This window comes from Notamacropus eugenii, chromosome 1 (assembly GCF_028372415.1).
Source record: "Notamacropus eugenii isolate mMacEug1 chromosome 1, mMacEug1.pri_v2, whole genome shotgun sequence".
Lineage (NCBI taxonomy): Eukaryota > Metazoa > Chordata > Mammalia > Diprotodontia > Macropodidae > Notamacropus > Notamacropus eugenii.
In genome coordinates, this window is record NC_092872.1 from 262,976,153 (window position 1) to 262,997,815 (window position 21,663).

At 39.4% G+C, this 21,663-nt stretch overlaps 1 protein-coding gene across 3 annotated transcripts in view; it reads left to right on the forward strand.

Annotated features, from left to right (window-relative positions):
- Positions 1 to 21,663, forward strand: part of CTNNA3 (catenin alpha 3) — a 1,968,199-nt gene that overhangs the window by 1,692,238 nt on the left and 254,298 nt on the right. For all 3 annotated transcript variants that reach the window (XM_072628814.1, XM_072628812.1, XM_072628815.1), the window contains one exon: positions 12,537 to 12,629. In XM_072628814.1, coding sequence (XP_072484915.1) covers positions 12,537 to 12,629 — 93 coding nt within the window. The remainder of the gene's footprint in view (positions 1 to 12,536; positions 12,630 to 21,663) is intronic.

Genomic DNA, 21,663 nt, shown 5'->3' on the forward strand with positions numbered 1-21,663 from the left:
CTTTTTCTTTTAGCTACTGTCTCACTTATTGATCTTATCAGCTGCCAAATGTTCAATTACTGTATCTATGGAGATGATAATGAGATCTATATATCTAGCACACATATTTCTTCTGAGCAACAGTTCCACACAGAAGGTACCAAAGTCATTTGCTGCATCCCAGACCATCACTGGTCATCTTGACTTTTTCTTCTTACTGGGCTTCAACGATTCTGGAAGATAGCGTGAAGCTGATGACTTTGTGCAACACTGCCTCACTTAAATCTAATTCAGGAAATTCCTGATGATGTTCTTGGTCTTCTTCAAAACATCAAAAACTAAGGACCAAAAAACCCAATAATATCCGCATCATTAGCTGCCTCCAGGACATCTCAAAGTAGATGCTTGATCTAGGAATCTCACATTCAGCCTGTCCAAAATGGAACTTATTCTTTTATCTCCAAATGCTCCCTTTAAAAGAAGTTTTCATTGTTGAGGGCACCATCATCCCTGCCATGATCCAGGCCCACAGTCTCCATACTGTCTTCTCCTCATTCTCACTGATTCCATATGTCCAATCTGCTGCTGAATTTTATCATTTCTACTTTCACAATATTTCTATGTGGCTATTTCTCCTTACCCATGAAGCCATAACCCTAGTTTAGTCTCTGTTCACCTTCTATGTAGAATACAGCAATAGCCTTCTCTTTAGTCTCTCATCCTCAGGTCTCTTCTCATTCTAATCCATACATACCTGAGGCGTTTTTTCTAAAGTCTACTTTAGATCACATCATACCCCTTTATGATGAACTTCACTGGCTTGCATGATCAAACATAAAGTCCTATGTAGTTTGGCATTTCAAGCTTTTTCATAACCTGACCTCTCTCTGCCTTGCCAGGTTTCTCACACCTTATTCCTTTCCATACCCTCTGATACTCATCTATACAAACTTATTTCAAGATCCTTGAATGTAACCCCCTCCCATTTCTCTTCTTTACAACTGGCTCTTCCCCATGCCTGGAATGCTCTACTTGAGGCTTTATTCCTTTTAGTTTTCCTGACTTTCCTCAGGATTCAATTTATATCCCAGTTTCTGCAGAAGATTTCCAATCTCCCCAATTGTTAGTTCCTTCATTTTTGAGATTATTTTCCTTGCACATTCTCATCTAAGCAGGAAAAGGGGAAGTATTTGGATAAAATCCACTATGTGATGGCCATATATCTGAGAGCCAGTGTGGCTTCAGAAAGGGCTGAGGAACAGTTGGTATGGGAGACACTGGCACAGGACAGTTCAGTACTATGTGCCCACATCAGAAAGTGTGCCATGCTCTATGAGCAAACCAGAATTGAGACAACACAAAGTAAACATAGAATGCACAAATTTGGAGTATCCACCCCAAATATTCATATGGACTATCTGTGTTCAACCTGTGGTAGAGCATTCCAAGCTCGTATTGGTCTGATCAGCCACAGTCAGATACACTGAAACTTGACTTTATCATGGTAATGTCATTTTGGTCCTCTTTGAAAACAAGGACAACAACCAACCAGCCAACTATGTGCCAGGCACTATGTTGAGTACTTTTACAAATATTTTCCCCCTTGATCCTCACAACAACCTTAGCAAGTATTATTATGATTCCCGTTTGACTATCGAGGAAACCGAAGACAATGAAGAGTTCTGTCAGTTAATGTGTGCTATCTGAGGTCAGACTTTAACTCAAGCACAAGTACTATATTCACTACACCACATACTTGCCTCTGTATGTGAATGTCCTTAATCAATAAGTCACTAAGTTAGTCAGTAAACATTTGCTGAATGCCTAGTCTATGTAAGGCTTAATGTTAATCACTAAGGACATAAGGAAAAGAGCTCTTTTGAGCAGAGCTCAAAAGTCCCCCCAAAGTCCCCCCAAAGAAACTTAAAAAAACTTTTATTAAGAACCTATTCTATTTTTGTATTCAAGTTGAATGTCTATTAAGCACTGACTATGTGCCAGGCTCTTTGCTAAATGCTAAGAATACAGATGCAAGCAGAAAGATGAACAGTCACTGCTCTTGTGGATCTTACATATTAATGGCAGAAGATGACACCAAAAGAGGTTGATAAGGGGTAGAGGGAAGAAATAAAGACACTCAGTGTGGGGGTAAGGGAGAGGAAGGCCTAAGCGCAGCCTAGAGAAGAACGAGACCTGGAGGTTCTGAGTGAAGCTATCCAATCATAGAAAGATGAAGAGTATTTCCAGTGTGTGAAATCCAGGATGAGAGTTAGCTTCCAGGATGAATTTCAGGGACATCCTATAGAAAGGCCAGAGGGCAGCCAGGGGCAGAGAGAAGACTTGATTGCCTGCTGTCTCTCCCCATTTGAAGGTAGGTTCCTTGATAGCAGGCACTGTACTACCTTATTTTGCATCCCCAGCAATTACTACAGGGTCTAACATGATTTACTTATCATGATGTCTGGCGCATAGTACGTGATTAATAAATATTCCTTTCCTCCATTTCCCTTACTTTGGAGTTATTAAAGCATCAAGTAGTCCCTGCTTCCATTATAGTGCATGAATGAGTTATATAAACTGGAGACATTATGATAATCCGTGGCAATCATCCCAATACTAATTTAACACAGGCCATCAATCCTTGGAAAAATCTGATTCCTAGAGAACTGGGTGAATCCCCAAGTATCTTCCTAACAGAGAGATTTCTTCTCCCCTCCTTTCACCTTAAACAATAGCATTGTTTGGGTTGAGGGCTTTGCTGCCCAAGTCAAAACATTTGCTTAGGTAGATAATCATATGCTAGATTCATTGTACATCTTCGCTATTCAATTTGGACATATTTTCTATAACCCGTAATTTACTTTTGTCAAACTATAGCTCAGTGTTAAGTTGCTCCCTAAAGAGTTTCCTTCATTTACAGAAAACCAATATTTTCCATTTCTTTATACACTTCTGAATTAGAAATGAGTGGATGAATGTATTGTTAATGCCATATTTCTATAATAGTGAGAAGTGACAATAGATTCAGTCTAACGGGAAGTAGATGTGTGATAATGAGACTAGGGGGGCATTTGCAAATCTATATTATAACAATATTTTGATAAGAAAATCCATCAAATAGTAGGAATTGGGACTGGACCTGTGATTTTACCAGCCTAGGGAATTCTATGGTAGGAAGTCTCCTGTAATCACTACAGTTTGCCTCCTCTGTCTCTCAAAATTTTTGGGCATTCCAAGAGCACCAAGAGAGTAAATGCTTTGTCCAATGTGTCAGGGCCAGTACTGGGCTTAGTCTTCCCAGTTCTAAGGCCCATTGTCTAGTCAATATGTCAGGCTGCCTTTTTACCAGAGAATATCTGGGTCGTATGTCAAATTATACCTGGCAAATCCATTGATGTTGGATATTTTGATTTTGGAATTTTGCTGTCTTTGTATTGATCAGTATATTCATAAGCTTGAAAAAATTGAGAACACAGAAATAAGGATGACAAAGTGACCTATGGCACATGAGGATTAGTTCTTCATGATTACTGATATTTGTCAATTGATTATTAGGAGAATTGGATTATTAGAGGATCAGTTTGGTTATGAGGAAAAGCATAATAATTTTATTCAGGTATTTGAAACCAATGAAAAACTCTCAGTCTCTCTGCATATGTCTATATAGTTACATACATGTATACATACATATATCTACACATATATAATTATCTATGTGTATATATGTACAATTATATATGTATGTGTGTACATATATATGTATATGTATATGTGTATGTATATATATGTATATAGATACATAAACATATATGCCTTGTTGTCATTCAATCTGACTCTTGTGACTTTGTGCACTGTATTATCCATTTTTTTTTTTTTTTTTGGCAAAGGTACTAGAGTGCTTTGTCGCTTCCTTCTCCAGTGGATTAAAGCAAACAGAGGTTAAGTGACTTGCCAGCTAGTAAGTGTTTGAGGCCAGATTTGAACTCAGGTCTTCCTGACTCCAAGCCCAGAGTTCTATCCACTGAGCAGCCTAGCTGTTTCCATATGTTTGCCTACTTGGTGTGTGTGTGTGTTTGTGTGTGTGTGTGTGTGTGTGTGTGTGTGTGCGTGACAGAGAGAGAGAGAGAGAAAGAATGCATGTGCTAAGAATAATGAGCAGAAGTTGTGAAAGAGTAAAGGATAAGTTTCCAACCTCCCATTTTTCATATAGAAACAACAAGCATGAGACCCAGAGAAGTCAGATAACTGACTAGTGTCACACAGATAATGTAAATTTCAGAACTGGTAAGTTGACCCCAGGATTTCTAAAGATAGAATTTGATCTCTTTCCATGGTTCCACATTGTCCATTTCCAGCTGTATAACACCAGTGTGATATTCATAGAACCCACGGAAGCCACGAATATCCCAGCACAATTCCAAATGATGAAATGCAAAAGACCCTCCACATGGAAGACAGAACCAAACCATTTATTCAGGCAGGAAAAAGCCAAATGCATCATAGTAACAAAGAGATCGATACACAGTAACAATGTAGAGGGCAACACCAATCTTCTCCCTGCTAGGCTTCCCCAAAACCAGCTCCCTTAAACAAATCACAAACAAGCTTCCCTTATACGAAATGCCCTTCTCACACTCACAGCCAGCTGCCTGCCTGCCTGCATCCTTCAGTTCTGACTGCTCTCTGACTTCCTCTCAGCTCTGCTCTCTCTTTGCCTCTTTCTGTTTCACCTGTTCAGCAAACTTCTCAGACTTCTATGTGACCCAGGCAAGTCACATGGGCCTATTAATGAATGGGAAAGATCTGCCAATTTAAATTACCATTACAAACTGATGATGAATCCTGTTAGAAAGGAGGTCAATTAACATATTTATTTCCTTTCTTTGAATTAATATTTAATTGACATCCTTTATTTTTATAATGCCTAAATTTTTCCCTAGTATTCCTTACTCCCTCCCAGAGAACCCCCCTTTTAATAAAAAAAAAAATAGTTTTAAATGAAGAAAAATAGAAAAGCAAAAAAACAAAGCCACCTCATACATTGAAATTACTCGGAAATATATGCAATATTCTCCAACTATAGACTTCCATTCTCAGCAAAGGAATGTAGGGAAGCATCTTCTTTTCTCTTTTCCTTGAAGATTTATTTGTTCATTTTTGTTATTTTTTGAATATTCACTTTCCATTGTTTTGTAATGTTTTTCCACTCAAATTGTTCTAGGCATTGTCATACTTTTGTAGACCCTGATTACTTCACTCTGTATTAGCTTATATTATTCTTTCAATGCTTCTCTATAATCATCATATTTAGACACATTTCTTGCATCATATAAATATTCTGTTATATTCACATGCCATGTTTTTACCCATTGTTCAATCAACTTTGTTTTCACTTCTTTGTTTGGTCATAGCTTAATATTGGCCATTCCTTTAGTCTCAGGATAATAGTCAAAGACTGGTTTTAAGAGAATACATATCCTGACTAGGAAACATTTTCTTTAGACTTCTCTCTCTACACAAAATTGGCCTTTCAGTGAACATTGCACCTTCAGAAAAATGTCCATTTACTAAATCTATTTGTCTTGATTTGGCATCATTCTGTTAGCCTCCTCGCAACTGGCCTGGATTCCAGATTCACCTTGTTCCCAAAAAGGTTTCATCTGAATTTCAACCAGAATGCTTTCTGTGGGATCTGTCACCAGTGATTCCTTGTTTTTTTAGGCATACATTGCTTAAATGCTTTGACCCAGATCAGTCATGCATTTCACTGAAGTTACAGGATTTAGCCACGTTTGTACCTGCAGTTGGATCAAAAAGGATCACATGTGAGAGTCCACATTTTTAGCTTCACTGATAATCAGCAGGCCATACCAAAGCTTTCCTTTGGCTTTTCACCTTCAGACATGTCTAAGTCACTGTCAGGGAATGTTTTTTTCTGATAATTTCTTCCTTCTGTATTTCACCAAAGAGGAGAAAGGAGAAATGTGATAATGGCTGCAGAGAGCCTTGAGTTCCTTTCAAGACCAGCAATATAAATACATTGTCATTCCCCATCCTGAGCACATCCCCTTTGCTTCCTCAGTGTGTGTGTGTGTGTGTGTGTGTGTGTGTGTGTGTGTGTGTGTGTGTGTGTGTGTGTTTAATGTCAATTTCTTGTGGTGCTGCATTTTTAATAAATTGTTAGAGTTTTGCAGCCTCAGTTGTGGTAAAATATCAAAAATTATGTTTGAAAGTTTGGGAATTGTTATTCATGTTTGTCATCCTATTCATAAAAATAAAAGTATAGGGGAGTTATTTCTTTCTCATTTCATACTATCAGAGTCAGTCCAATCAACAAATCCGTCTTAACCATCTGCTACATAGCAGATATTGTTTTGATTTTCTCTTTCATAAAAAGGGAATAAAGGAATGGATATTTATACCATGCATCAGGTTTTGTGCTAAGCACTTTAAGAAAGGTCATCTCATTTGATTCTTACCACAACCCAGAGAGGTGGCTGCTATTATTATCCTCATCTTACAGCTAAAGAAACGGAGACAGAAAAAAGTTAGCTGACTTGCCCAGAGTCACACAACTAGTAAGTGTCTGAGGCTGAATTTGAACTCATGTCTTATTTACCCCATGACCAACTCTCCATTACCCGCACCACCAGCTACTCTAAAATGTGGACCAGGGGGGCAGAGTCAAGATGGACCCCATGGCCCAAAAAATACCTATAAAAAAATCACCCCAAACAAATTCTAGAACAGCAGAAGCCACAAATGACAAAGTGAAAGAGATTTCCAGCCCAAGACAGCCTGGAAGGTGGACAGGAATTGCACTGGGCTTGGAACCTCAGAGTGCAGCCTAGGCTTGACTGTGCAAAACCAGGGGCAGAATCCCCAGCAGCAGCTGCAGTTCCCAGATTACTCAACCCACAAATGTCAAAGGCAGCATAAAGGTCAGTAAGAAAGTGCTTTCACCTGGGGGAGAAGGGAATGCAATCTAGCCCCAGCAACCCCAGGTTGCTAGTGATAGCTGTGGCACAATGTCTATTTTAGGAGTCCTCCATCTAAAGCCCCTGGGGGAATCAAGTGGTTGAGCAGGATCTCAGGCCTGAGTGGAGGTCCTGGGGTGAGGAGGAGCATGCTGGCATGGTGGAGCTGGAGGCAGCAGTAGAGAAGGAACCCCACTCATAGATTCTGGACAGAAAAACTCTATCACTCTGGTTTTAGAGTGTTGCACAGCCCAGCCTCGACAAAGTTGCACAAGCAGGCCTGAAGGGCAGAATCCCCTGCAGCAACAGAAGCTGTGGTTCCCAGATTGCTCAACCCACAAATGCCAATGACAGCTTCAAAGAAGATGGGGAGAAAAGCTTGCAGTATCTCCCACACCAGACCACAGACCAGAAGAGGAGTAAACTCCTCTCCTTTTATTGTGCCACCTTGAAGGAACTCAGATCTTACAGGTCCCCAGAGTATACCCTCCTCTTGACAAAGGACTCAGAAGTCAAGTAATTGACTGGGACAATGCCGAAAAAGGGAAAAAAAATTAAGACTATAGATGGCTACTTTCTTGGCAAACAGGAATTTTCTTCCATCCTTTCAGACAAGGAAGAGCAATGCTTACCATCAGAGGAAGACCTAAAAGTCAAGGCTTCTGCATCTAAAACCTCCAAAATAAATATGCAGTGGTCTCAAGGCATGGAAGAGATCAAAAAGGATTTTGAAAATCAAATAAGAGAGGTGGAGGAAAAATTGGGAAGAGAAATGAGAGCAATGCAAGAAAATCATGAAAAGTGACTCAACAGCTTGCTAAAGGAGACCCCAAAAAATGCTGAAGAAAACAACACCTCAATTGGCATGGTGTTTTGGGGTTGAGGGGAGGGGAGAGATGGGGAGAAAAACTGGGAACTAAAAATTCTGTGGAAATTAATGTTGAAAACTAAAAAATAAATAAACATTAAAAATGTAAAATAAAAAATAAAATGTAGATTATAAAAGTAACTAACTCAGATGGTAGGTGTGAGAATCAAATGAGGTAGTATGTATAAAACATTTGACAAAACAAAGCATTATATAAATGATATTCATTATCATCATCATTCTTGTTGTTGTGGTTGTTAAAAACAGGGTGATGTGGTGTAAGGGGACAGAGTTGTCCTCATAATCTGAAAAGTTTGGATTCTTTCCTCATCCTATTGTCCTTTGGCTGTGTGACTCTGGGCAAGTCACTTACCTTCAGTGAATCAGGAAGCACTTAGGAAGATCCTAGCTGGTAAAAAAGGATGCTCAGTGACCTGGTCAAGGTGTTTGCTCATCTAGGTGTTCTCTAACTCCATGCCAGTATATGATTGTCATTATTGCTAATTTTGGTTATTTTTATGATGTTAGAACTTAGCAATACATAGACAAAAGTGAAATATTTTCTGCTCTTAAGAAACTAACATTCTCCTTTTACCCAATTCCAGTGCCTGGCACCTTATAGGCACGTAATAAATGTTGATTGATTGAGTGATTGGTTCTAGAGCAAACAAATTATCCACAGATATGCCTATATTCAGTATATACCCAATAATATAAAGTGATTTCAAGATGAGTAGAAAAGAAACAAAAGGAGCACTTTCAGTTTTCACAGCAATTTCTTCATAATAACCCTGTGGATGACTCAGTGGGATTGTCATTGTCCCCATCTACCCATCAGTCCTTCAACACGTATTTATTAAATTTCTGTCAGTCAGACACTGTGCTATCAAGACACGAGAGATATAGGAAGTATATCTTGAATAACCCCTATGAGCAAATGGAGTTTCTTGGCTACTAAGTGCCTAATTTCTGGTTACACAGGTTGCTCCTACTCATGTCCTGATTCTAAAGTCAGAGCTTTATCTTTATTCCCAACTCCCTTACCTATTCTCGTCAGGTAAGGGGGACAGTTGTGGAGATTTTTTTCTTTTCATGTCTGTGCTGTCCTACTCTATTCCTCAGTCTGGTCACACAGCCCTGCAAAACCATTCTAGCTCTGAGCCCTGTCATGTCTTTTCAGGGCTTCTTAAACATTTTTTTCCACTTGCAGCCCCTTCAGTGCTTCTTAAACTCCAAATAGGGTTGGGACCTACAGTTTAACTGTTGCTTAAGTGGTGTATTAATGTCCTGAAAGTGGTAATATTCATGGATTAATGTCCTGAAAGAGGTAATATTCATTCTCCCTCTACATAATTTTGCTTGATCATCTCAAGACCTCAGTGGATCCCATTATCTTTCTTGGGCACATGATTTCCATATTTGCCCAAGCTCTAAAATCTCTCCTTACTTTCAATCTAGCATTTCCGACTGGCTATTGGACATCACAAATAGGATTTGTTTTAAAAATCTTGATCTCAACACACCTAAAACTGAACTCATTACCTTTCTACCAAACTCTCCCCTTTTCCTAATTCCCCTTCTACCATCAAGGGTACTACCATTCTCTTAGAATTACCTAGACTTATGACTGTCCTTTACACTCTCACCTCTGCAGCTAATATTCTGTGGGCCTCATCTACCTCATCTGTAAAAACAAGAGACTTACACCAGATGGCCAATGAATTCCCTTCCAGATTTATAATTATGGTTTTATATTAAGAATTATGAAGAGCTCTGAGATATGATGACTTACAAGGTTACACATATAAAACATTTCAAAGGTAAGACTTGAGCATAGGTCTTCCCTATCCCCAAGGTCAGTTGTCCTGTGTACTCTGCTGAGTTTCCTTCACTAAATCTCTAAATCTTAGGCTTTTCACCACCAAAAGAATTCATTGTACTAAGTGTGCATTTAGTCTCTGCTAAGGAACTCCCACTTTTGACTTGAACAAAATATTAGAATAAATAGAGTTGTATGCAGTGAATATGGGGCAGTGATAAATAGCTAAGGTTTATAAGAAACAGATCACAGTACAAAAACTTGATAACCTTCCCTGGCAAAATGACAGGATGAGAGAAAGGAAAGTTGGTGGACCTAAATTATTCAGATGGTACAGAGCCTGATGATGTGTTGGAGAGGGAAATTGGAAAGGTGATTTCTCAAAAAATGCTGCAGGGAGAACCCACAGAGTAACTAATAATGAAATATCCAATTGGGTTGTGGCTCCAAAGTGGAGAACTGATTCCATTAATTCCTATGAAGAGAAAGTAAAATGCACTGTGATACTATCATCTGACAGTTCCAGCAAAGAAAGACTACAGAGAGATCAGAGGAGAGATAAAAATTCCTCAGCCTGCTGGAGGTCTCAGAGGAATGGGGAAATTAATATCAGATATGAATCAGCTCAAATAAATATAAAAGATTCCACCATAGCAGGGGAGTCAGTCCAAGTACAAAGGGAAGACTGTGTAAAGATCTATGAGATGAGACCATATGATAAGACCTTAGTGGGTTGGAAATTGGGCTGTTATTTTGGCAGTGACTGCAACTCAGCTTCCCTAAGTTGGTCACCAGCAGGGGAAAAGCTTGAGACAGTGACAAAACCAAATAGAAGGCTGGGTATGCAGGGCTGGCCCCCAAGGAAGCTGGAGTAGGTTTAATGAGTAAATCTCATAACAACTCTCATGCATTTTACTTGTCTGCATTAGAGATATAATACCTAAGGATGTTGGAAGCTTCTTTGGTCATTTCACATAGGTTCCCATTACTCATGCATTTATTGGCAAAGTAGTTCAGAGCTTAGTAGCAAAGAATTGCAACATGAAATGTGTCCCTACAGTTGCTAATGCCTTCCACTGTAATTTTACTGACTTCCTTTGTATTTTATTTAAAAAAAAAAATCTTGATCTTCATTAGGATATAAGCTCCTTCAATGTGGGGACAACTTTAAATAAAAAGCATTTAGCACAAAATCAGACACATAGCATGTGATTAACAGGGCTGGGATGGGGGGGAGAGGGAGGGAAGTGGTTTGGGGAAGCGAGATGACTCAGAGATAGAGCACTGGGTTTGGCCTCACGAAGATCAGAGTTCAAATTTGGCCTCAGGCACTTAAAAACTTTGGGAACCTGGGCAGGTCACTTAACTTCTGTTTGCTTTAATCCACTAGAGAAGGGAAATGCAAAACATTCCAAGATCCTTGCCAAGAAAACCCCATGGATAGTATGGCCCATAGGGTCACTGAGAGTCAGATATGACTAGACAACATGTACTTAATGAACATTTCTTGAATGACTGAATAATGCACAAATGGAAAATGCTTGATTATTGTGTTGTTAAAAGTTCTATCCTTTGGATTCATGGGTGGGGGGGCGGTTGGGGGGGGTGGATACACAAGGTGTACTGTAATAGGGTAGATGCATAGTATCTGTGAGTATGTATAGGGGTGGAGACACAAATTTAAATTCAATGTGAGGAAAACAACCCTATCTATTAGAATTATCCCAAGTGAAATGGACCATCTTGGCAGATAACATGTTCCCCCTCAAAGGAAGGGCATCTTTAAGTAGAGGATGAAAGATCATTTGACAAGGATGTCATAAAGTCTCATGTGCTCAAGTCTGGATTTACTTCAGTGACTGCTGAGATTCCTGGCACCCTTGAGAGTCCAGGATTTTTGCATTTGAGCTGAGTAAATCCCTAGAACTGGGAAAAGCCATATTCTAGAGTTAATTACTTAGGAAAAGTAGGTATGTAAAAATGGGGACCTGATTTGAAATAATGAAAAAACTTAATAAAGTCTTAGAATTGTGGAGCCAGAGCCAGAAAGGACAGAGAAGAGCATGTAGACTAGCCCACTCATCCTATAAGGACACTGAAGAGCAGCCATAAGTTGTTGAGGCAGGATTTAATTCAGGTCCTCTGTCTCCAGATTCAACACCTTTTTTTTCCTTCACTGCCCTGATTTTATTTGCCTTGCTCAGCAAGTATTTTACCACCAAAGCTGACTGCTCTTTAGCTACGTGCTATTAAAACCTAATTTGCTGATTTTTCTTAGTTTTGTTCTTGGTCTGTATGCTACATATATATATAGCCCCATTTCTTTTTTTCTCTTTGTATCTTTCATCTCTGGTGCCTCCTCAAGGTGAAGTGTACATTCTATATCCTCTGCAAACAAGTTCTTACAATTTCTCCCTCACCTCTTCCTAAATGGAGAGATAAGGAGACAGACTGAGTGTATGCTCTCTGAGGACCCACCTAATTATTAGGGAATAGGTGCATCACCAGGTTTACCTCAAAGTGAATGAATTATGCAACTGTGACAAACCTCAAAGGCTGAATTGGTGAAAGGTATAATCATAATGATAAATGAACTGAACATCAATTCATTGGTGCATCTTTGATCTGGCTGGAATTAAAATATTATTCATACTAAGAAAAAAGTTTTATACAAATAATTTAAATTGTTATGATACAGGTTTCAACAATTGATTTTATTTTTCTTGTATTTGTCATGTTTGTGACCTTTGCATCAATTCCATAAACTGTGGTTAACTGAATAAATGTCCTCCTCCCACTCTGATTTCCAACTTTACTATTCTTTTCAGTCTCTGTGGTTCAGCAATTCTTTAGAAGAGATTGCTTTCTAAGTCATGGTATTTTCTCTTTTTAGACTCCTGAGGAGTTGGAAGATATTTCAGATCTAGAAGAAGATCATGATGTCCGCAGTCACACCAGCATTCAGACAGAAGGGAAGACAGACCGGGTAAGAGTCCTTTAAAGAGGATGAAAACCTCTGTTGTACTGGGGTTGTGATGCTAGTCATGGAGCTCATGAAAACATGGATTGGCATGGCAGCTGTCTTGCAGCACTGGAGGAAAACAACAATATTTCTAAAAATAAAGAACAATAGAAAAGTTGAATATCTCATAAAATGATTTTACATCCTCTCACCTGTCCAGTTAGGGCCAAGGGGCTGAAAAAGGAGTGTGTGTGTGTGGGGTGTTTGGGAATAAACTACATTCTTCCCTTTGTGTTTATCTTAAAAGCTCGTAGAGAAGGTATTTTGGATAAGTTAGGGCATCGCTTCCTTTCATTCTTTGGTGACAAGAGAATATCAAACTGGAAGATGCGCTGGTTTATTTAGAGCACGAAAGCCAAACCAAATGAAATCTTAACTATCTTCTAGAAGGTACAGAAAAATAATATCTCTTGGGATGAAAGCACCACCTATCTGTCTCTTCATCCCCCTATTCAACTTCAGAATGGCAAAGCGATTTTCGAGATTCTTTAATCAGCCTTAAGCTTGGGACTATATTTGTCTTTTTATTATATGCTTATTATGTGCTTGTCAGGGTGCTATAATTTTGGTCCCTCTCAGTGAGAATATGGTGTCTACCTGACAACAGGCGAATAGAACAATATTAGAACAAAATAGAAGTAAAGGATAGCAATTCCCATTCATGTATTATGTTGTTATCATTGTCATTGAGTCATTTCAGACATGTCCAATGCTACATGACCCCGTTTGGTGTTTTCTTGGCTCATATTACAGATGAGAAAACTGAGGCAAGCAGAGTTAAGTGACTTGCCCAGAGTCACAGGTAGTAAGTGTTTGAGGCCGGATCAGGTCTTAATGTTCATTCAATGACAGGCATCCATTAATGGCTCTCTGGTGATCTGCTGCACTCATCTCTCCCACTAACTGGAAAAACCAGCACCAACTCTACGATCCAGAACTACTGATTGCTAAACATTCCCCGTATCTAGTTCACCCTATCAAGACCAGCCATGGTCTCCCCATTTTGAAGCACATATATTTTCCTACTCTTGTTTTCAGAACAGTAATCCAATCAAAAGTGTCATTCTTAGAAAGAGAATTATCAATTGGGTGACCTAGGACTCCACTTGCCATATTTGTTACTTTGGTCTTTACTTCTATATATTTGTTAGCTATTGGAGAGCAAGGACTGCCTTGATTTTGTACCTGTAGCCTCCGTGCTTAGCATAGTATATAATACATTCTTGTTAACTGATTAACTTACTTTAAAAAAATCATTGTTCATTTCTGCATTCATTGCTTGGTATGTGTGAGGGAGATCATCTGGAACAGCTGATAGAGAACTAGCCTTTGAATCAGAGTACTGCCTTGGATTCAGATTGTTGGTATGAACCTGGACGAGTCACAGAATTTCTAATTATCACAGGCATCTTAGAAAGTGCAGAGAGATGGTGGGTGACTGGAGGGGGAGAATGAGTTTCCTCGCAAGGAGTTCCTAACACTAATAAAATCACAGGTCTAATCCATCTGTCTCTCCATATGCTGAGTATACAAAGAAAAATGCCAAAAGAGTCAAATCCCTCAAGAAATTGTCATTTTATTACAATATTTTACATCCTTTCACAGTTCAGTTTTTGTTTTTTTGTTTTGTTTCAGAGGAGCAAGTTGGTGAAAGTTTACTCATAGAAAAATACAACAGACTTACAAAGTAATATGTGATAAAGGTGGGCTCTATCATTTAATGTGATCCAAAGGAGCCACTTTGAAGAAGGGAAGGAACACCTTTGTTAAGCCTTGAAGGGAATCTAGGGATTCTAAAAGGTTAAAGTGAGGCAGAACTGCATTCTAGGCATAGGGGACAGTCCATGCAAAGACTCAAAGGTAGGAGATGGCATATTGTATAGTAACAAGTAGAATGTAATGTGGTAATTATTGTGTAAGTTGGAATGTGACGTGTGTGTGTTTATATTACTAGGAAAAAGTGAAAAGAGAGGTTGAGAACAGCTTGCAGAAGAGATCAGATGTTATGCTGAGGACTCTATTTTATCACAGAGAGTGCTGGGCAGGAAGTAGTTCTACAGTAATCTCTAACTCCACAAATTATTATGAGAAGTAAAGGTGGAAAGGTCCTCACTGGTCACCTAGCCCAATCCCCTCCTTTTAGAAATGACAGTACTGAGCCCCAGGGAAGTAAAGTGACCTGTTCAAGCTTAACAATATTGTACAAGTATAGAGTTTGAAATACACACACACACACATATGTGTGTACACACACATACACATATGAATGTATACATATAAAATATATGCATACACATATATATTTACATATCTGTATATATGTGTATACACACACTTCATAGCCTAAGACACTTCAACCAAATAAATATTTATCTATGATGATCAAGGGACTATGCTGGGGTCTAGGAACACAGGTGAGTTGCCCAAGATCACATAGCTGGTAAGCTATAACCCATATTTGGGTCGAGTATGTGTATGTGCGTGTGTGTGTATGTGTGTATGTGTGTGTGTGTGTGTGTGTGTGTGTGTGTGTGTGTGTGTGTATTTCACCCATATTGCTGAAGAAATCTCCTTGGAACAAAGCCTCCTTTTGACTTGAAGTTAGCCAACACCTGGGTTCCAATGCGATCTAGTCCAACTGCTAGTCGTGGAGCCATGGGTATTCCCTTTACCTCTCTGAAGTTGTCCTGCCTAATATGTAATGAAGGGTAGTCAGACCTGTCACCTTTCCACATTGCCCAGGATAGTAGCAAAGCTTGGACAAAGTCTGTAGAACACTGATAAGCAAGCTTAGGGGTTCAGAGAAGGTGGCTATTATTTTTGATGAGATGCATGAAGAGATAGTATGTGTTTGTGGGTCAAAAAAAAGTCTCTGCTTGTTAACATTGACTCCATCCTTTGACCTCCTTCTGGAATTCATGATATTAAAACATGTTTATATATATATATATATATATATATATATATGTATATATGTATATATGTATGTATGTATTAACTGGGAGGGACCTAAGCACATTATCTTGAGTGTAGCCTTTGTTTTATATATTACCTAGTAGGGATTCTTTGAATCAAGGAGCCATTTGGTTAGACTCATGCAGTCAATGCAGATAAGTGTATACTCTAAGAATAACCCTGCTGTTCATTTAGATGATCCTAGTCATTTTCATATCCATGGATCTATGGAAAATAACTAATTTCAAAACCCACAGGCCTTTGCATTTCTCCAAAATGTGATTATTTAAATTAATGAATATGAGATCAATTGAATCAGGAAAGTATATTCTAGTGAATGAAATACCAAGATGAGTCAGGCAAATTTGTGTGACCCTGGGTAACTCATTTTTCCTCTAGGAATCTGTTTTCTTACATGTAAAGTGAGTATAACAGTATCTATTTCACAGAGTTGTTCTGAGTTCTTTATATAAATGAAACAATGTGCTTAAATGTTGTGTAAATCTTTAAATGTGATGTGTGTTAAATATTTTATTTAATTCAAAAAGTAAGTTTCTAATTTTACTTTTATTATGATGTACTCTCTACACCCAATATAAGATTAGCAAAAATAGAGAGGACGGGGGAAGGGAAAGAGGAGAAATGAGTTCTTAGTTCCCTGGAATAAGTATGTGGGACTGAGAGCATCAGGTCCAGGTCTGCTTACTACTCACCCTTTTCCCTCCCCTATCTCCCACCTCTGTACCTATCCCTAAGGGTCCTGCATGTGCATTTGTAGAGGTGTGCAAAGGAGGGGAGAAGTGAGCACAACTCATCAATGCCATCCAAAAATATATACAATATGTAACACCTGTGGACCTCTCACCTCCAGGAAGGGCTAGGGAGAAAGAAAAAATAATACACCTCTACTAAATGACATGCAGAGGACAAAACACTGTCTCTGAGAATTCTGGTTACTTCAGGCTTGCTCTCTGTGAAAACTTATCTTGTCTCAGAATACTCAGAGGATAAGACTCTTGTGGTTGTAGACACATGTTCTCAGAACATTCTGGCTATTACAGGCTTGCTCTCTGTGGAAGTGCATCTAGTCTCAGAACATTCAATGAACATGATATTTGTAGCTAGAGACACACCCTTCAAAACAGTCTGGTTATGACATCTCTTAGCTATCCCTGAATCAGATGACAGGAAAGACTGCTCCATCTGTACAGTCCCAGAGGGGAAGGGGCTGGCATCAGGCAGGGATACTGATCCACATTTGAGGCTGGAGGGAGTCCTTTTTGAAGTTTACTGCAATCTGGTCACCTTCAGACAGAATTCCCTGGTTAGAGAGGGAAATACTGAAACAGGAGTCAAGCCTCATGGTGCAGAACTTGGGAGAAAAACTATAACCTATCAGGAAACCAAGGACAAATGAAGGAAATAGGTGATAGAAAGGAGAATTACCCTTTGCTATTACTGAGAATCATGGGGATTATATCTATTCAGGTGGACCAGTAGGGGCTATTTACTCCTCAGCCTCTGTAAACTTCACAGTAGGGTAAATTGCAGAGACTCTCAGGTGGGGAACTTGTGGCCTTGGGGCCACATGGGGCCTTACAGATCCTTAAGTGTAACCTTTTGGATTGCAAAGGCCACACTTAAGGATCTGGAAGGCCCCATATGGCTTCATGGCCACAGGTTCTCCACCTCTGCCCTAGATCATACAGATCCTCAAAGGTCATTGCAAAGCCCCCCTGCCCCTGCCACTTTTTTCCTTTCCTTCATTCTTCATATTCTAGAGTTCAGGCACTTTTTATATTATTATTATACAAGTAACACCTTTCCTGTAATTAATACTTTGGATATATTAAGTATTTTATAGGGAAGCTGGGGACTCTTTTAAGGAGACTGAGTGAGCAAGGCCTAGAAGATATTTAGAGGTCTTCTAATCCAACTTTCTTATTTTGTGTGCTGCCCTCCCAAGATGCCTTAATCCTAACCCTAACTCATGAGATCCATAAAAGGACTTAATGAATCATTGTTAACAATACATAAACCAAACTTAGAGATGAATGACATAAAACTGTCAGAATTCAAGATACAGTTATCCCTTCCACATCATAGCTTTCCCCATTGCAATTGAATAAGACATTAAATGAGAATTTGGGGGGAGTTTTGTGGAATCCTCAGATGACATGGAAGGTTAGCAGACAACACAGAGCCTATGACCAAATATATAACTCAAATTTTACAATAAGGTACTGTAAACATCTCATATAGAAAAAGAAAAAAAAAAATCAGACCTCCTCTTGTATGAACAGAGGGCAAATAATGTTATGTGTATTTTCCAGATTTTGGGGGCACCATGCCCTCCCCCCTCTCCCAGGATGTAGAAGGAATAATTGTATTTTCAAATATTGATCCAATATTATGCAGGAAGAAAGATCAAGATTTCTTTCTGTTTAAAACAAATGAAACAAACCAAAAAGGAAAACTTTTTCATCATTGTCTTTGGTGTCAGAAATTGGGAGAAGGGTTTTGTGAAATGTTACACAAATTAAAGATTTTATTGTTTTGTAGAAATTAGAGTGCTTTCTTTTTTTCTCAGCATTTGCACCTTCTTTATCTGTTTTCCATCTCCCACTGACAATTCAGGGCATCTAAATTAGGCCTGCAGACTCTCATGCACATGGCAAAGTATCCGGAGTCTTCCTTCAGGTGGCAGTTAGCTGCATTTGTCAGACAAATCTAATAGGACTCATTGGTGAGAGATCAGACCTCAGGGAAGACTCACTGCTGGACTAGCCTTCTGGGAAGATAAATGGCATTGTAAATTGGAAATGATGCTTGTTAAAGGTAAGTTTTTCTGATACTTCCCTAGAAGTCAACAGGTGTTGTGCTTACAATGATCCTACAACATGGAGTGAGCCTGCACAGGGAGGGAACATGGTGAGCCAGGACTTATAGATTGAAAGATGGGAGGTATTTTATTGAAGTGGAAGAAACTCTCAGCAGCAGCCTTCTTTCCATCTTGCCATTTCTCCATCTTCAGATGCATTTTTTTTTTTTAATTTTGTGGAGATCATGTGGGGCTCGGGACTACGTTTGTGATCCTTAGTATACTTGGCAGTACAACCCTCAAGTTTCATCATTTGGGAAAATATTTAAAAGACTAAACAATGAAATTCATTGAGCTAGCTGACTTTGAACAGTCTTATGAAACTCCACCTCCTATGCTGGAGAACATGTATTTGTTGCATTTATTCCCTCTCTGGCTGCTTCTAAGCTAGCGGTGTTCTCTAAGCTCTTGTAGCAGAGTTTTAACTATAATTTAGGATGTCTAGGAGTAAGCAGCACCCAATGTGTTCTCAAATCAGTTAAGACAAATGCAATTTTTTGGAGGATTTGGCGGGGGTGGAGGGGATTTCATGGAGAGATCTTAGCACTTTGGGATATAAGCTCCATGGAGGAAGAGACCCAGAGACACTACTCATGTTGTGGGGAGGCAGAGGTAATGTAGAACAGTGAAAAGAGGTTGTAACTATTTGCAAGACCTTACTTGACACACCAGCTTTATTGTCAAATTAACAAACCTCTCTGTGTTTTGTCATCTGTAAAATGCAGGTAGATGCCAGGAGTACTAGGTGGCACCATAGTACAAAGAGCCACAGGGCCATGGAGTCAGGAAGACTGTTCCTTCTGAGTTCAGATCTGGCCTCAGACACTTACTCACTAGCTGGGTGACCTTGGGCAAATCACTTAACCCTGTTTGTCTCAGCTTCCTCATCTGCAAAATGAGCTGAACTGCCAAGAAAATCCCAAATGGGGTGTCAAAAAAGGACTAAAAAAATGACTGAATGAAAACAAACAACCACTGCTCTAGACTATGTGTTTAGAGTGGAAAGTCATAGGATGTAAAGGATCATATAATACAACCCTTTCATTTTATAGAGAAGTAAATTGAGGCCCAAGGAGTTTAAATGAATTATCCAAAGTCATACAAGTCCCCCTTTCAGCTTTAGATCAACACTTCTATGATGCTTTAATACTGGGCCCATAAGTAGGAACCTCAGGCCACTCACCTTGGTGAAGAGGTTGCTGGGCAGGTTGTTCATTTGTTTTTGTGTTTTGGTGGTGGTGGTGATTTTGTTTTGTTTTGTTTTGTTTTGTTTTGCTTTGTTCACCAGGGGAGGAAGTAAGGCAAGGTTGAAGTAGGAATGTGAATATCTGAAATCTGTCTAGTAGATGGGGTAGCAAAAATCCCAACTGATATCAATTTATTTTGTCATTTTTTTCATTTATATATTTTTGTTTGCTTATTTGTTTGTTTTCTTCTTTTTGGTTTTGTTTTGTGATTTCTTGGTTTCTCATAAAGTCATTAGCCTCCATCTGTTCCATTCTAATTTTGAAAGAACTATTTTCTTCAGTGAGCTTTTGGACCTCTTTTTCCATTTGGCTAATTCTGCTTTTAAAGCATTCTTCTCCTCATTGGCTTTTTGAACCTCTTTTGCCAAATTGAGTTAGCCTATTTTTCAAGATATTATTTTCTTCAGCATTTTTTTGGGTCTCCTTTAGCAAGGTGTTGACCTGCTTTTCATGCTTTTCTCACATCTCTTTCATTTCTCTTCCCAGTTTTTCCTCCACCTCTCTAACTTGATTTTCAAAATCTTTTTTGAGCTCTTCCATGGCCTGAGCCCATGGAATATTTCTTTTGGATGTTTGGGATACAGAAGCCTTGACTTCTATGTCTTTCCCTGATGGTAAGCATTGTTCTTCCTTATCTGAAAGGATGGGAGGAGATATCTGTTCACCAGAAAAGTAACCTTCTGTGGTCTTATTTTTTTTCCCCCTTTTCTGGGCATTTTCCCAGCCAGTGACTTGACTTCTGAGTTTTCTCTCCACACCCACCTGGCCTCCAGATCCTCCCAGCTAGTGCTTGGAGTCTGAGATTCAAATGCTGCTTCCCAGCCTCAGGGCTTCAGCTGGGGTAGGGCTGCTATTCAGTGTGAGATTAAGTTCAGGTGCTCAGGTGGGGGCAGGGCCACCTCACTGGGCTCAGTTCCCTCAGGGGGTTTATGTGGAGACTTTCAACAATGGATCCAGGCACCTGCCTGCTTTGGGAGCCCTTGTCTGCTGCTGCCTCTGCTGCTGCCTCCCGAGGGGGCCTGAGTTATGGGGACACCCCGCTCCCCTCTCGGTGAGCTGAAAAGACCCTCTCACTGACTTTTGGCGCCTGTGGGTGGAGGGACCTGTGTGGCTGCTAGAGATTCCATCCCTGAAGTCTGCTCGGATCTACTCCTCTTGGTGCTGCACTGCCAAGGTAGGGCTGGGCTCTGCTCCAGGTCTGGTGCACGATGGACCTTTCGGGTCAGTTTTTCAGGTCTCTCTGGAACAGAAATCTCCTCCACTCTGTTGTTCTGTGGCTTCTGCTGCTCCAGAATTTGTTGGGAAATCTTCTTTACAGGTATTTTATGGGCTGTGGGTTTGGAGCTAGCATATGTATATCTTTCTACTCCGCCTCTTGGCTCCTCCCCATTTGTTTGTTTTCTTATCTCTTGAAGGGGTATAAATGTTATTAGTCTCATCTCCTCTCATTTTTGCAGCCCTGAAACAAAGCTCTGTTCACCTTTCCCTAGTTATGGTTCTGTTATACAGTAATATAGTCGACTGTGGTCCTAGGGTCAATTTCCAGCCTTGTTTGGCCATGTAGTGGCAGTTATTTATCATCTTTTAGTTGTTTGTTTTTTTAATAGTTCTGTTCCCTAGGGCATTTCTTCTACTTTATCACTTATCTCTGTTCTCAATCGTCAATGTCTCAGAGCATTGGGAAATTTTAACTAATATAAAATGATTGAGAGTCCATAGGCATTGAGTGAGACCATAACCAAGGCCCATAACGCATTTCATATGAAGCATTGGTGGTTCTACAGTGCAAACTAGAAATTATTTTAATCACTTAACTCATTTGGGCAGACATGATTGATCTATCTAATGATCATGTATTATATACAGACATATCTGTGCTTGGAAGTATGAAGATATGCATTCAAATCCTCCCTCA